The sequence below is a fragment of the Panthera onca genome, chromosome A1, assembly GCF_046562875.1.
Source record: "Panthera onca isolate mPanOnc1 chromosome A1, mPanOnc1 haplotype 2, whole genome shotgun sequence".
In the NCBI taxonomy this organism is placed as follows: domain Eukaryota; kingdom Metazoa; phylum Chordata; class Mammalia; order Carnivora; family Felidae; genus Panthera; species Panthera onca.
The window spans coordinates 93,742,514-93,759,245 of NC_138339.1; the positions used below are offsets into that span (position 1 = coordinate 93,742,514).

General features: G+C 37.2%; 1 protein-coding gene across 13 annotated transcripts in view; it reads right to left on the bottom strand.

Annotated features, from left to right (window-relative positions):
- ATG10 (autophagy related 10) overlaps positions 1 to 16,732 on the bottom strand; it is a 270,304-nt gene that overhangs the window by 89,326 nt on the left and 164,246 nt on the right. For all 13 annotated transcript variants that reach the window (XR_013556212.2, XM_060637763.2, XM_060637759.3 and 10 more), the window contains 2 exons: positions 15,738 to 15,876; positions 815 to 912 (listed from right to left, as the gene is read on the bottom strand). Coding sequence is in view for 12 of the 13 variants with exons in the window: in XM_060637763.2 (XP_060493746.2) it covers positions 815 to 912; positions 15,738 to 15,876 (237 nt within the window). In the remaining variant the exon portion in view is untranslated. The remainder of the gene's footprint in view (positions 1 to 814; positions 913 to 15,737; positions 15,877 to 16,732) is intronic.

Here is a 16,732-nt window from a genome sequence, read left to right on the forward strand (position 1 = left end):
GGCTGATACGGTCATTTTTAAAGGAGGCTTTGATTAAGCTTAACAGAGGCTGGGAAAAAATAAGATTTTTGATATAAGTAAAAATTATTTTTAAGGAGACCATGATTGGTTGCAAGGTGATGAGTATTTTTAAATTTCTAAAATAATTAACTGCTGATTTTAGCAAGGCAGTAATAATGACTTATATGATTGACAGATCTATTTTTCTCTACTTTTACAAATCTACTTTTTATATCTACTTTTGCAGATGCATTTTCTCTACTTTTTTCAGATCACTTATTGCAAACCTATTATTATTCAAAAGTTAATTTTTTGGCAAACGTACCTATGAGTAAAACTCTGAAGCACTGTAGATGACACAGGCTAAATCATGTACTTCTTAGTGAATATACCAACTTAGTTTCTATTCTCATTTCCTTCATACATTTTTATTGACCGCTCACTATATGATAAGTACCGAATCAGTGCTAGGTGTACCATAAAGAGAAAGAAAACAGGGTCTGCCCACATGGGAGCACACAGTATAATGACAAAGAAAGACGTTAATATGTTTTTTAAAAACTATCCAAATATATAATTTAAAATTGTGATAAGCACTATAACGGAAAATTACAGGGTGCTTTGAGAGTTTATAACAGGAAGGCTAAACCAACTCTGGATCTGAGAAGGTGTTTTAAAGGAAACTGTTTCTGAACTGAAATTTGTAAGGATATAGGGAAATGAAATGGGCAAAAAGAGTAGGGGAGAGAATACAAGAAGAAAATACGAGCAGAGTGAAAGAATGACATATAATAAAATAAAAATATTCTCTAACCTGTTGGGTAATAGTGTCCCATGGCTCCTGCAGCAGCCTTGTCTTATAGCACTCGTGGATTCCTTCCCATATGTCCTTCAGAGCTAAAGGTCTTCCATCTGCAAAAGTGCATGGTAAAGACTGTCAGTAATCCATTTGACACAATGGTGCTTGGGGTCTACCTAAAACTACTAGAAGAATATTATATTTAAAAAAAAAATCTTTGCTAGTACACATATTACTTATGTATCAAAAGAGTGCTATAGGAATTACTATTTTCTTCCTGAGGGAAATTTAAACAGTCAAGCTTCTCTCCTTTGTAAGCATCTAGCAGTTAAATTATCTGCTCATTCATTGCCTATAGGAATTCTGAAAAATAAATAAAATCCAAATGTATTTTAGAGATGACTAATAGATACAAGCATAGGAAAAAGACCAGGTAGACAGACTTCCATATTCACAAGGGTGCACTACAAATACCTCTGAAATCTTAATACTTCCTCTAATTCTTAAATCAAAGACCGTACACATGCTTCATTCACTCTCTCATTGACTAAATATCTGTAATGTTCAAATCACACTGCTGAGTACCATGGGGAATAGAGAAAAGGAAAGCACACAGTTTCTCCCAGTAAGAAGCGTACCATTTGCTAGTGAAACTATGACAAGTATATCGAGAGTATATTGATACTAAAACACTAGGTAGAAAGCGGTCACTGCCAAGATGAAAACTGCAATTCTCAGACAGTTCAGAGGAGGGAGCCATTAACACCCAGTGTTTGTGACAGGTGGAGAAGGAATAGTTAAGGCTGGAGGGACATGAGAAGGAATCAGTATGAAGAGATTAAGACAATGTCTAGTGAACAAGAGTTCTCTCTTCCTTTCTTTAAACAGCTTTGACAATTCACCTATATTCGTAACAATCCAAATAATTTATTTTATGAAGGCCACCATGGCATAAGGTTAGTAGAGAAATAGGTGTCTAAATTGGCAAAATAAAGTAGTAAGAGAAAATTACCTAAAGACCTTGAAAGCACAAACTGCCAGCAGAAGGTGGTCTTACTACTAGAATTTAATGCTACTGTCCCACTCAGAGCTATCAAGTCCTCAGAACTTATGAGTGTGCTCCCTTCTTTAGGCAAGCGGAAAATAACACTTAAAGAAAGCTCATCAGTACGTCAAATCATTAGACCCGAAGAAGTATTTGCTCATCAGGTTACAATAAAACTCAGAGAAATAATCTACTCAAACCACACCCCCAAAAGCAAAAGGTATTTCATTCAGACTTATGGAGTTTAAGTAGAGATGGCAAAGTGTAAGAGAAGATCTCTGGACTTGGGAGTCCAGGCTGAGTTTGAATTCTGCTGTTGAATTCTGTTGTTGAATTCTGAGTTTGAATTCTGCTGTTTGAATTCAGCACTCTCTATGGACTGCAAGCTATCTGGCTTTCAACCTTACCTGTAAATGAGGATAATTATCCTTTTCAAATTCTGTTCATGTGAACAGGTGTGCATCAGTGAACACACCTGGGACTGGGTCAGGCACACAGTCAGAGCTTAATACATAGTAGGTATCTCCTCCTAGCTCCCACTGAACGGCTCCGGTAACTTTCACACTACAAAGCTAAGGGATTCACTTAAGGGCCATTATTTCTTAGAATTTTCTCATGTTCCTACACCATGCACATTGTGTTTGATGATATAATACATTAATACCATAGGCAGGGCATTTCTCATGTTTGACCTGAAAAGTTGAACTTTTCCTCAACCTTTATTTTCAATAAATAGCAATAGAATATTTTGATACATTTTCAATAAGTATCTTCATCTTGGCATTTATCTGGTGGCAGGAGACCATTATCTTGTGATAAATAGTTTTATTCCATTGACATTTCCATGTCTGTAAAATGAACAAGATTTATTCATCCAATTAACATTTGAATGTCATGTTTAGCTACAAGTTAAAAACAAGCTGCCTTCAGTATCTGTGTTATATTGTTTTCTGAACACATTTACAGAGCAGGGCCAAACTTTGCCCTTAAGATAAGCACTACACATCTTCAAAATATGTATGTGCACACGTGTGTGTGTGTGTGTGTGTGTGTGTGCGCGCGCACTGATGTTCAAAGAGGGGAATAGGATCTTAAGTACTTCAATGTTAAAAAGTAAACCAAATAATAAAATTATAAACAGATGACATGCTTTTAAAATAATTTTCAGATGTCAAAGTTAGAAGAAATCAAGTCGTAGGAGAATAAAATGTTAGAGCTGGTATAATTACTCAATTTATCAATAAGGCAACCAAGGTCTTGGGAACCATACATCAGCCAAAATTATGCAGCCAGTTCATGACTGCACTGGAGGTGGAATTGCCCTTCCTGCTGGAAGTGCCCTTCCTGCTGTTCCCTCGGCCTGTGAGGGGTGTCTCAGTGCCCTTCCTGCTGCTCCCTCAGCCTCTGAGGGCGGAGACCATGTTTATCCTTTCCCCACTACAGTCCCACAGTGCAGTTCCAAGCCCCATCACTCACACATTGCAAATGCTTTATAAATATTTACTGAATAAATGATAAATGAAAGGACACCCTACTTAATCTTATTTCCTCTAAGACAGAGAAAGGCTTTGCAGACCTAGAGAAGAATGCTGGGTTTAATATCAATAATGATTTTAATTTTACTCCTTAAAATATTCCACCCAACAACCTAAGGATGGGGTAAGTGGTTCAGATATTACCAGACAAAAACCCACATATTCTGCTGTAACCATTCATACAAAATGCAATAATCAGCAGCTAGCAGCAATGTGGAAAGACCCAGAACAAATGGTATAAAATATTTTCATCAGATTTGATGCTAGAATTGAGGGTATGTGACATAAATTTTCAGACAACACCAAATTTACAGGGAAAAAAGCTAACATATTACAACAGAGGAATTAAAAAAATGATCTGCTCAACTTAGAATAACAGATAATTACAGAGTTAAAAATAATAAGTTCAAAGCATAAAAGGATGCATGATAGTCCTACATGCATGTTTATAACAGTGCTACCTACCGGCTAGAAAGAAAACAGTGTTTTTTAAGTGAATAGATGTGATTAAATTCTCTAACGCATTTACAGACTGTTTAAAAACACACGTATTAAGACGCCTGGCTGGCTCAGTCATTTGAGCATCCGACTCTTGATTTCAGCTCAGCTCGTGATCGTGAGGGTATGAGCTGTGACTGGGCACATGGTAAAGGCTTAGAGAAAAGAACCCACATCATATTTCATTAACTCATTATTGTCTTATGTGTATGTGGGAGGCTTGTGGGATCAAGCTCTGTGTCGGGCTGCACGCTGAGCATGCAGCCTGCTTGAGATTCTCTCTGTGTGTATCTCTCTTTCTCCCTCTCTCTCTCCATGACTCATGGCATCTCTCTCTAAAATAAAAAATATATTAATAATATGCTTTAAAAAAAAACATGGATTGGGTGCCTGGGTGGCTCAGTCGGTTGAGCATAGGACTTTGGCTCAGGTCATGATCTCATGGCTCGTGAGTTCAAGGCCCATGTCGGGCTCTGTGCTGACAGCTCAGAGCCTGGAGCCTGCTTCAGATTTTGTGTCTCCCTCTCTCTCTGCCACTCCCTTGATCACGCTCTGACTCTCTCTCTCTCAAAATGAATAAATATTAAAAAAAAAAAAGGATTAATGATGCTTAAATGAGTGCTTATACTAGCTACTCTGACAAGAGTGCCAATCTCTCCAGCTTCTGCTGACCATTTCCACTGCAGATGATTTGGGAAATATAGCTTTGCCTCCCACATACACATAAGACAATAATAACTTAATGAATTATGATGTGGGTTCTTTTCCCTAACCCTTTATCATCAATGTGCCCAGTCACAGCTCTTACCCTCATGATCAAAGACATACAAAAGTTAGTTTTATGATCTTTTATGCAAAAACAAAAATTTTTGACATAATCATAAAATATATTCAAAATATTATTGTGACTCTAATTATTTCAAAACCAAATGGAAACTTCAGAAATTCCAGTGAAACCATTAAACTGAGATCATCGAATAGATTTCAAAAATCATGTCATAGAAGTAGAGCTTAAATGTTACAGTTAAAGAACTTTGTGATTTTTTTTTTTTAATTTTAGACAGAGCATGCACAAGCTGGGGAGAGGGGGAGGGAGGGAGAGAGAGAGAGAGAGAGAGAGAGAGAGAGAGAGAGAGAGAGAATCCCAAGCAAGCTCCATGCTTAGTGCAGAGCCCAACGTGGGGCTCGATCCCATGACCTTGAGATCATGACCTGAGCTGAAATCAAGGGTAGGACATTCAAATGACTGAGCCACCCAGGTACCCCTGGACTTTGTGATTTTGAATCTATTTATGAAAACCAAAGACCTGGGGCGCCTGGGTGGCTCAGTCGGTTAAGCGTCGGACTTCAGCTCAGGTCATGATCTCGAGGTCCATGAGTTCGAGCCCCACGTCAGGCTCTGGGCTGATGGCTCAGAGCCTAGAGCCTGCTTCCGGTTCTGTGTCTCCCTCTCTCTCTGCCCCTCCCCCGTTCATGCTCTGTCTCTCTCTGTCTCAAAAATAAATAAACGTTAAAAAAAAAAATTAAAAAAAAAAAAAAAAAAAGAAAACCAAAGACCTGAAACTTTAACTTAACATAAAATCGTGGGCATAAGTAATATTTAGTTAAGCTCATGAAACACATTATAATGTGCCTTCATGTTCAGTTGAAGGTATCTTCAATCAGAAACTTTAAATCATGCTAAGAGGGTCTATTTTTTTTGTCTGGCCTCAGTCAGATATGACATAAGCATACTCAATCAACAACTCCCTAGTTTTAGACCTAAGATATTCGATAGCACCAATTTTAACATGCTTAGAAATCTCATTAATCACACTGAGGCTGAGAAGCTCAGTAAAATCCCTTGCATACTTGAAAAATTGAAGTAGAAGCTGAAATAATTTCAGCAGCAACCTACAAAGTAAGCATGGTAAATTAAGGTCATTTATTTAACAAGTGTTTATAGAGTGCCTACTGTGTGCCTCTATCTCCTGGAATGACAATACACATCTGAGCTAAAGGAATATTCTGTCAGCAACCTAGAATGTCAATGACAAAAGAAGAAGAGACACTGGATGAAAAATAGAATAATTAAAAAGTACAATCTTTAGCAACTGCCAGTAGCATTTAATTTAACAATTTTCATATAAAATCTCTCAATTGAATAATAACCTACATGTCAAGTAATCTATATATTACTCAAAATGTGCGGCTCTCTAAATTAAATTTCTCAGGACTATTAGTTTTCATGAATCAAATAACAGCATGAGATATTTCACCGGCACCACCTAACTCTAGCACAAGCACGCAGAAGTCACCTTTATCCTATTGTGCATGGTTTCACTAAAATTTCATAACTCCTAAAATGAAGATTACAGAGAGTATACATTATTTACAGTAAGTTGAATAATAATGTTCTGAACGTGGTCACTAGAAATAAAAAGGAAAGGGTGTATTATTCACAATGAAATCTGTCATTATTCAATATACTGTCTTCAAGAGAGGTTTGAAGGATATAAAATTCATGTCATACTCCACAGTAAGGCAGAGATGATGCTCCACCAAAGGGGAAAATTCATTTTTGCTTCAGTGAGAAAATTATATTGTGATATGAAATGAGTGTTAATTGTTCATGTACATTCATACCAGAAACTATGCTGCCTAATTCTGTAATTTTTATTTATTCCTATGTACATTTCTATCATTTTGTGTCTTTACTAATCTCAGGAAATCTGAAAAAATATTCCAAAAATACAGATTATGGAAACTTCTCTTTACTTACATACGACATCAGTTAACCTACATGTTTCCTAAATTTTGGTTACTGCATCATACAGTAAAAAATGAGCTAAAGAGTTTGAGTCTCAACCCCATAATTTTCTACGTACCTTTGAATAAATCATTTAACCCCTCCGAGCACTCAGTTTTTATGAATGTGCACAAGGATAATACCAGCTCCTATTTTACAATGTTATTGTGAGGATCAAGATACACAACACACCTAGCATTTTTTTTAATGTTTATTTTTATTTATTTATTTATTTATTTATTTATTTATTTATAGCCCAATGCAGGGCTCAATCTCACTAACCACCACGAGATCATGACCTGAGCGGAAATCAAGAGTCAGAAGCTTAACCAACTAAGCCACCCAGGTGCCCCAACACAGCTAGCGTTATTGAAAGGTACTACATGCCAAGCCCCATTTCATATATCAGCTTACAAACCTCAAAACTCTATGAAGTAGGTATTACTACTATGATTATTATTATCTCAAAAAAATTTTTTTTGGATGACAGAAAAAAAAAAAAAGTTAGATAACTGCAGTTCATTAGTAGCAGAGCTAGGAATCAGAACCAATGCTTTCTGGCTCCAGACCCTGCACTTTTACCACTACGCTCTGTCGCTACCCAGGAGCTCTGTGCAAACCATAAAGCAATGCACACATATTGGTTATGCTGTTGTAGTTGTCACTAGTGGTCTCCACTAACACTGCCTAACCTAGGAGTATCTAGAATTTTGCCTTTCCTGGGTTTCTTACTAGGCTGTCCTGCTCTTTCACTCATCACTGCATGGACAAATCCCAAGTCCAGCCAAGATCTCTCTTAATCACTCCAGCTCAAGATAATCTCTGCTCTCTGAGCCCTGGTAGCAGTTTTCCCCCCAGCTTTACTGAGATATAATGGACATATAAAATTGTGTAACTTTAAGGTATACAACATGACATAATATATGTATATATTAGGAAATGTTTACCACAAAAGGTTAGTTATCACATCCATCACCTCGCAAAGTTAACCATTTGTATGTGTGTGGTTAGAACATTTAGAATGTACTCTCTTGGTTAACTTTCAGGTGTACAATAAAATATTGTTAATGATAGACACCATGCTGTATATTAGATCCCCAGAACTACTTATCTTATAAATGAAAATCTGTACCCTTGAGCCAACATTTCCTCATTTCCCCTACTGCCCGGACCCTGGCAACCACCGATCTACTCTTCGTGGTGGCAACTTTTACCTCTATTATGGCTATTAACATATTGTCCTTGTTAGTAAATTTCAGACCTGTCTTGTTTCCCTCACTAGACCATATGCTCCTTGAGGGCATCATCCATCTCTGATTTCCTTTATTCATCTCTGTATTCCACAGACACCTTCATGCCTTGTGCACAAATATTTTTGAATGGTTGGATAGATGAACATTCAACATTATTTCTACAGCAAGTAGCACAATTACTACTAAGAATAAAGACTGAACAATCATGATTAAAAATCACAATTTATATTAAAAAAAAACATGCTTGGGGGCACCTGGCCGGCTCAGTCAGTTCAGCGTCCAACTCATGATTTCCACTCAGGTCATGATCTCACGGTCATGAAATTGAGCCTTGCATGGGGCTCTGCACTGAGTATGGGGCCTGTTTGGGATTCTCTCTTTCTCTCTCTGCCCCTCCCCCATGTGCCTCTCTCTTTCTCTCTCAAATAAATAAATAAATAAATAAATAAATAAACAAATAAATAAATTTAAAAAACATGATTCTATAAATCTATAGTATTAAGTAGATGCAGATAGAGTGGATATTTTATTTTTCAGTATCCAAACATACTTCCAACTTGGGAGAGAAATGCCAAAATAAGTAGAAGGCAGAGCCCCACTTCTCACCACTAAAGCCAAAGGAAGGCAGACATTCCTGTCATTCTAATGCATTCAGATGACTCTAAGTTCTACCTTTCCAATAAATCCTTTTTTGTTTATCATGGTCAGCTCCAATTATTTTCAACCAAGTATACCTAACAAATATAGCCCAGACAAATGGTTTAAAAGACCTGCTTAATCATTATGTATTTTTAAAATTACCAGTGCAAATTTTTCAAATGTTATATATTTGTCTAGTAATTTGAGTAGAAAACAAATATAAGATATCTTTCAATTACATGAGAAAGTGTATGTATGTTTCAATCTATTTTTATGAGAAATATGGCCAACAGGACAAAAAGGAGTAATTTTTTAATGTTTGTTTATTTATTTATTTATTTATTTATTTATTTTTATGTAGTTTTTTTAATGTTTACTTTTGAGAGAGAGAGAGACACACACACACAGGGCGAGCAAGGGAGGGGCAGAGAGAGAGGGAGACACAGAATCTGAAGCAGACTCCAGGCTTCGAGCTGTCAGCTCAGAGCCTGACACTGTGCTCGAACCCACGAACCACAAGATCATGACCTGAGCTGAAGTTGGATGCTCAACCAAAGGAGCCACTGAGGCACCCCTAATGTTTATTTATTTTTGAGAGACAGAGAGAAAGAGGGAGAGGGAGAGAGAGAGAGGGAGACATAGAATCCGAAACAGGCTCCAGGCTCTAAGCTGTCATCACAGAGCTTGACACAGGGCTCGAACTCATTAACTGTTAAATGGTGCCCTGACCTGAAGTAGGACACTTATTGAGGTAGGACACTATTGAGCCACTCAGAAGCCCCCAAAAGTACTGATTTTGAGTCACCATAAACAGTCCACATATTGTGTTAAAAACTAGTAATAATGCAAGTGATGCTATAATCTCTCATTTAAATTAAGTTAAATACTTACCTAGTGGAAGTACATACAAAACCTTCTTGAGGAATCTCTTAATCAGAAAATGTCCCAAGGGAAGCAACGTTGGGTCCACAACATACCCAAGATACCGATTTTGAATTGATACCTACCTATTCATCAGCACTCCAAGGACCAAATCACCAGATGAATATCTACGAGGTTAGGTCTACTAGTTCTGAAACAGAAGGCACTCTACCCAAAGTGTTCTGAGGCTTTGATTCCAACCTCATGGTCCAGCATCCCAGTACTCAGCATTTTGGACTCCTGGCTCTCTTCAAACCTCGGTACCTCCAGCACTTGGACCTACTATGCCATATAGAAGTACCTTGAGTATCCATCTAACTTGATCCTCTCCCTACAGAAAAGGCAGTCTCCACCTTCTTAGCATAGCACCTAATATATGGATTTAAAGAACTCTGCTTTGATGACTTTAGAGAAGGAGGAAAGCAATAACCTAGCTTCAAATTGAACAGTGGTATTTTTTCACCAGATTTAGAAAATAGGCAAATGAGTTTTTGTGCTGTGCATACAGTATGCACTCATGTATGTTTTTAAAGGCTGTTTCACATAGGACCCATTTGCCAAGAGTAAGCAAAGAAATGTTTCTTCTTTATGGAGCACAACACAAGCATCCACCTGTCTAGGAAAGCTAAAACATAGTCTCTCACAGGTAAGAAAATAAACTTACCTTTTCATGTCTTCTTCTTCGTCTCTGGATCCACTTAAAATCTGTTGCTTTTTGCAAATGTGGTGTTTTGTACTAACACAAGTTAGAATGAACCTTTTGGCTAATTAGCTCTCCCTGTAGTTTTGTTTCACATTTCTCTCACATTTTTTTCTTTAATACATTCTTAAACCAGGGCTTGATTTTTCAATGGGATTCTATTCCCATCATATGTCCTAAGCCAGCATCTTAACTCCCCATATTGTTTCAAGCATTTACATGGTTCAACAAATAATTCTTGTTAAACATCCTCTATTGTTTGGATTTTTCAATTTGAATATCTTTGTATGAGTTAAATAGTTTTTCATTATTTCTTAATAACTTTCACTGTTTGCTCTTTAAATTTCATTTCAATCCCTAGAATCTCTTTTCAACTTACTAAAATTCATGTTCCATTCCATTATCATGGCTGTGGCTAGATTTACTAACTTATATAAATACATGAACTTCCTTAAAGATTCTCTGCAATCAAATAAGACTCTAAATTATCTGTCAAATCATTTTCTAGTTTCTGCTTATTGTAAATAATTAACTAGAATCATTTTTGCCTCGATCTTTAAATATCTCTCTAATCCAACTTTTCTTTACTGTTCAACAAGCTGCCTTAACTCTCACTGTGCTGGCAACCCCTTCCAACCCATTATCTCTGTCATAATTTGACCTCAACATATCTTTAAAAACATTTCTTCCACAGCTCATCCTAAGGAAACCTGTACTTCAAAGTGGCCTCTCACTGTTCCCCAAATATGCCATCCTCTCTCCAGCTCTATAGCTTGGCACTCACCCTCCTCATCTTCTCCAATGTTTTTCCCAGCCTCTTCAGAAAAACCAACCTGTTACCTTCCCTTCCAAGCTGTTGGATGGAGCTGTGGATATTTTACTTTTATTCCCCAACGTCCTCCAACTCCATCTTTCTGTTTTCCTGCTATTCTCTTCTATGGGATGCATAGAAGGCTATTCTCTTCTGTGGAATGCATTCCAAAGATGACTTCTTGTTCCAGACCATGAACAAGCCTCTTACTCTTCTTCTTTGATGATTTACACACTGCTCTAAGTCCAAACTTTCCATTATTCTCCCTTTATTCTGGCCTTTATCATGGTTTGGTTCATACTGCCTTTGAGAGTGAATCATTCTTTGGCTATTCCTTTCTCCCTGTTTCTCAATAAGCATCCTTTAGGCGTATAACAAGTAGACAAATCTTCCACATGAAATATCTGGGTTACATTTTTAATTCTATACACTTACTCCCTGGGCCAATAATAGAATGGATCTCCAGAAAGAACAGACATTCAGTTGCTGAATGGAAGAAATGTTTCCTTCCCTATTCAAAAGCAGCCCTACTGACTAATTAAAGAAATATGTCAAAACAGTTCCCAAGAAGAACCCATATGTCAGCCAAAGAATTAAATATTTTGAAAATGAGAAGAACCACTTGGTCTATTTTTCAATAGAGATTGAGAACAAAGGAAAAGAAGAAAGACAGAGCAGGAATAAATCAGAATTCAAGCTGAAATAAATATAGAAATCTCTAGTTGTAATGAAAAGGAAAACTATGTAAGCTTAGGACTCTGGTGAAGCCCTAAGACATTAAGTACATGCCTAAGGTTTACACTACATTTCTAACACTTGCCATAAGCTTTTGACCAAAACCAAGCCCTCCAAAAGGAAAAATGGGACACAAAAAGGTCCTGAAATGATGGGCAATAGACAAAGCCTTCTGCATGATACAAATACTTCTCTACCACAACGTGCTTCAAAAATAGTGGTGGAGGGGGGAGGGGAGCGCCTGGGTGGCTCAGTTGGTTAAGCATCTGACATCATGGCTCAGGTCATGATCTCATGGTTTGTGAGTTTGAGCCCCACGTCGGGCTCTGTGCTGACAGCTCGGAGCCTGGAGCCTGCTTCAGATTCTGTGTCTCCTTCTCTCTCTGCCCCTCCCCAACTTGTGCTCTGTCTCTCTATGTCTCTCAAAAAATAAATAAACATTAAAAAAAATAGTGGTTGGGAGGGTCGTTAGTGAGCACTTGAAAATGTCAGTGTTTTTCTAAGAATGGATTTCATAAACTGCCAAACACTATTTGAATGTAGAGTATTTATTATTATTACACAGAAGGGCAGTTACCTCTCACCCACTGCTGGGTAACAAATGTATTAAGTGTGTTCCACTACCCCCTCCAAACTTAAAATTGGAAAAGGAGTTAGAAAAAGAAGAATACTGGGAAGGACTTAGTTCTTCTCTTAAACCCATGTTACCCCCTAGGGAACTGGGATCCTAAATGCCCAAGTAGTAGGAATGAGAGGTGCTCACTCAGCAGCAGAATGTGTCATAATTTGGCTGTCTGCCTTCAAGGAGCAAATAAAAAATATGTGTTTAAAGAAGCAGGGCAGCTGCCCAGCGAGCTTGGATGCCCACCCCTTGAGTTCTCAGGACTCTTTTTTCCTTAGTCAACCACTCATGCAGTCTCTGAGAAGCATCAGACTAAAGAGTAATGATACGTAGTTGTTTTGGGTCCTGAAGTTCCTGGAGACAACAGCATCACTCTCTTCCTTATAACCCTCCAGAGCAGTTCAAATAAGACCCCATCACAAGGTTTCCATCTTTGGGTTGTATGCAGAAATGGTTAGAAATTCTTCATCATTGGTTCATTCAATAAAACTTACTGATACTGTATCACAGTTGATACTGTGGGTATCAAAATGAGTAAGAGAAATAACAAATGTCATATATGTATTACACACATGCACACACACACACGCACACACACCACACTGCTATGAATAAAGCTTATCACTTTGTAGGTTGTAGATACTCACTATCAATTTCCTTCCTCCCTCTTTTTACCTTACAGCTCCACCTTCTAACTTATTATTTTATAGGGGACAAGCAAATAAATAGTTCTGTTACAGTGAAACCTGTGATATTATATATGATATGATGTGAAATGATATGACAATAAGTGACAAGAGCAAGTGCCATGTTAGCTGAGTCCTAGGCAATAGTTGGCATGGTGGTCATTGGCCAGTACAGAGGAATAAGAAGTATTCCCATTCACAATTCAATGTGTCTGCATTTCAAGAAACACAATAAATATTTCTTCTGGAATCTAAACCATAAAAGAAAAGGTCCTATCAATTTAAATGGGAACTATTACTACAAACTGCTTTACCTAAAAAACAAAACAAAACAAAACAAAAAACAAAAAGAAATATCAGAAGAAAATTCAGATCAGAGCAGAGAAACCAATTCTTACTAACAATCAAATGGAAAAGAAATTCTAAATATCTGTGAAAAACAAGGCTAAGTGAACTATTTCTGAAGCAACAAAAAGACCCCTGAGCAAGAAATTTTATAATCATCCTCTTTCTAGGTCGGAACTCTCTCAGAATGAGACAAAGAAAAATCTGGACCTGGAATATGAGGAATACATTAGGAATCCATTCACCACACTAACAGACATTTGTTTAACAAACAGATGGAGGGCCAGAGTAATCAGATATAACAGGAAATGGGAATGGAATAAGGGGAATACATGAAAAATTATGACTCTAGAATAAAGGGCGAAACATTTTTAGAATGTCCATTAGGTTACCTTAGCAGAAAAGAGAAAAGAAATTCCTAGAATATGATAAAGGAAAGAACCATTTTTCATGTTTCTCTACAGGAAAAAATCCAGTATGCTTTGAAAAATTAAATTTGATATTTTAATGTACCTGAATAAACACTAAATAAATTCTGGAATTTAAAAATTCCTAGGGCTCATTCCACACAACACAGAATGGGGAGGAAGGAACAAGGAATCCTGCTGTATAAAACAAATGACTTGTTTTGGCTTTCTTTCATTAAGCATAAATAAAGGGTGTCTTAAAAGTAGATAGGTAGGATCCAAGAGAGTTAGTGGGGTTTTTGTTTGTCTGTTTGTTTGTTTTTGAAGAAAAAGCAAACCATCATAAAGAAAAGATCTTGGGAAGTACACAAATTTCATTAAAATATAATCGGACTTGCAGGAACAATTACTGTGCTGTACTGTAAGGGGAGCTGTTGGCACATAAGAGCAAAGTGCACATATGAGCTCATCCACCGGCCTCGGCAAGACCCACTTCCAGCTAGAAGCAGTCATGTTTCAACACCTCCGATTCCCTAATGCTGACAAGCTAAACAACTTGTTTTGTCTCTGGGAGCTCTTCTCTGGTGATTAACTGCTTATGGTGAATACTAATTATATGAAAGTACAGTATTGAAGAAGTGGTGTCCTATTTCCTCTACCTGCAGCCTTGATATGTCTTTGAATCTAGAAAGGTACTGGGTAGACACATTGCAAACCAAAAACAAGAAAAATATTTCCCTCCCCCGTGGTAAATAAATGTATCCCCTTCTACTTTTTAGTATAACAGAGTTCACTGGCAAGAACCCTACTTTAATGTTTGGACTCCAAACCAAATAGAATTACAACATAATAAAGTGGGTGTTTTCAAGGCCTTTAATAATCATATGGATAAACCTGCAGCAAGAGTTCACAAATTAGTAACTATCAGTGTCCTCAATTCCCCATGTCCCATGTTGAAAATTTACCCCAAATTGTCACTTCTTAGGAAGTGCACCTCAGATTAAAATCTTCTCACCAGGGAGTCTATGAGAATTTGTTCTTGTGTTTTAAATCCTAAGTGCTTGTTAAACCGCCAACACTGCAAAATTAGAGACCATTAAACAATATAAGGCAGCAAGTGATTAAATCTACCAAATACACATTCAAAGCAGCTTAAGCTACTTTTTAATTAAAAATAAAATATCACTGGCTAAATTCAGATGTCTTAGCTATCCAGAAAAAGTTAGAAGGCTGTTCAAAATGCAAAATGCTGCAGATAGGCCATATAGAAAAGGAGAAATAGGGGAAAGGGTAGGCTGGGGAGGCAGAGCCTTGCAATGCAGATCCGGTTTAGGCAGAGGACAAGAAGGGGGGAGTCCTCATGGCACTATGGCTTTATCAGCCAAGTCCTCAGAGGAGACAGGGTGTTTCACCTTCTTTGGCAAGGAGAACAAGTTGAGTAACAGCATCTCAGAAAGCTTAGGCACTGGAGATGTATAGATGGTCGAAGGAAATGTTAGTGCTATTTTTAAACATAGCTTGAACTAACTGATAAACAGTTCCTGAAATAATTATTAGCAATTGGGAAAGGAGGCGTGGGGGCTTTTGAGTTAATGGAATCTCTTACATTGAAAGAAATTTTTACTGTAAAGTTAGAAGTATATAAACATTGTAGCTTTAAGTTGTTCCTACTTGTTTAAAGAAAAGAAAAAGGGCCAGGGGGGCTTAGTCAACGTTGGGCAAGAGGCCAAGAATCTGAAGATCAGACTTAAGGCTGGGATGATATCATTCACTCTGAAGTCTTGATACTCCTTCTAAAGCATGAGAAAATTTACTGGTAAAACCTTACCTCACCCACACTTTTCTTATTTTTAACTCTATTTTTTTTTCCTCTCAGGAATAATTTTCTAAATCTGCTTTCTGCCTTACATGTAAATGTTATGAATTTACATTTAGCTTCCGACATGGTCTTACCTAAAAAGCTTGCCCTAAAGTAAAGCACAGGCACTTGGTAGCTACAGGAGTATAAAACATGATATTCATATTTAATCACTTGGCTTCCCGTTGTGGTCTCAGTCACTTCAGAATCATCCAGGGGTAGTTCTAAAGCCTCCTGAAAAAGAGAGAGAGAGAGAGAGAGAGAGAGAGAGAAAGAGAAACAAAATGTGTTTGTCATTTAAAGAAAAAAAAAGTACATTGACATAGAAAGGGAAAAGAGGAGGTTTTCTTCTGGCAAAATAACAGTTAAAAAAATATAGGACTATGAGGTAAGGAAAAGGGAGTTTCCAACATTAATGTTTAACATTTGAGTCGTGGGTAAATAGTAAAACCAGAAAACATTAGCATTAAGTAATTCCAGATTGTTTTTGAGAGACAAAGCAGCTCTGGGTAAAGAAACAGGAAGGGGGGAGAAAAGGCAAAAAGATCTATTGCAACAGCAACTCTGAAAAATCTTTACTGTACAATTTTAGCAACAAGATGATGGCTATACAAGCTACCTTCTTCCCTACCTGTGAAAGCTAAAAACATCCTAACAATTGAACAAGAGGCTGTGAAATGTCCCTAAAGATTCTATTGTACTTGCCAAAAAATGATTCATTGTGTGCTGAACAATTCCCAGTTCCATTTTGAATAAGAAAGTTATTCTGCAAGAGGTTGAGTTTGTTAGGTACATTTCAAAACCTGAGATGAGTCTGTTTTCTTTATTATTGTGCTATCGGTGGTATATTTCTACAACAAATCTTGATATTTATAACAGAATAGATGGCAAATATTAATGTCAACTTAAATACAGTTTTTGTAAGCATAGATGGCTCTAGCCAGCTCACTTCTCACTAATCATTCCTTACTGGTGGATTTTTTATTATTTGTGAGTGTTTCTGAGGAATTTATCTTAATGTTTGGAAGCAATTAATTGGACATGTTGAGTCAGAATCTGGTTCCATCCACACTCACTTATTTATTTGGAC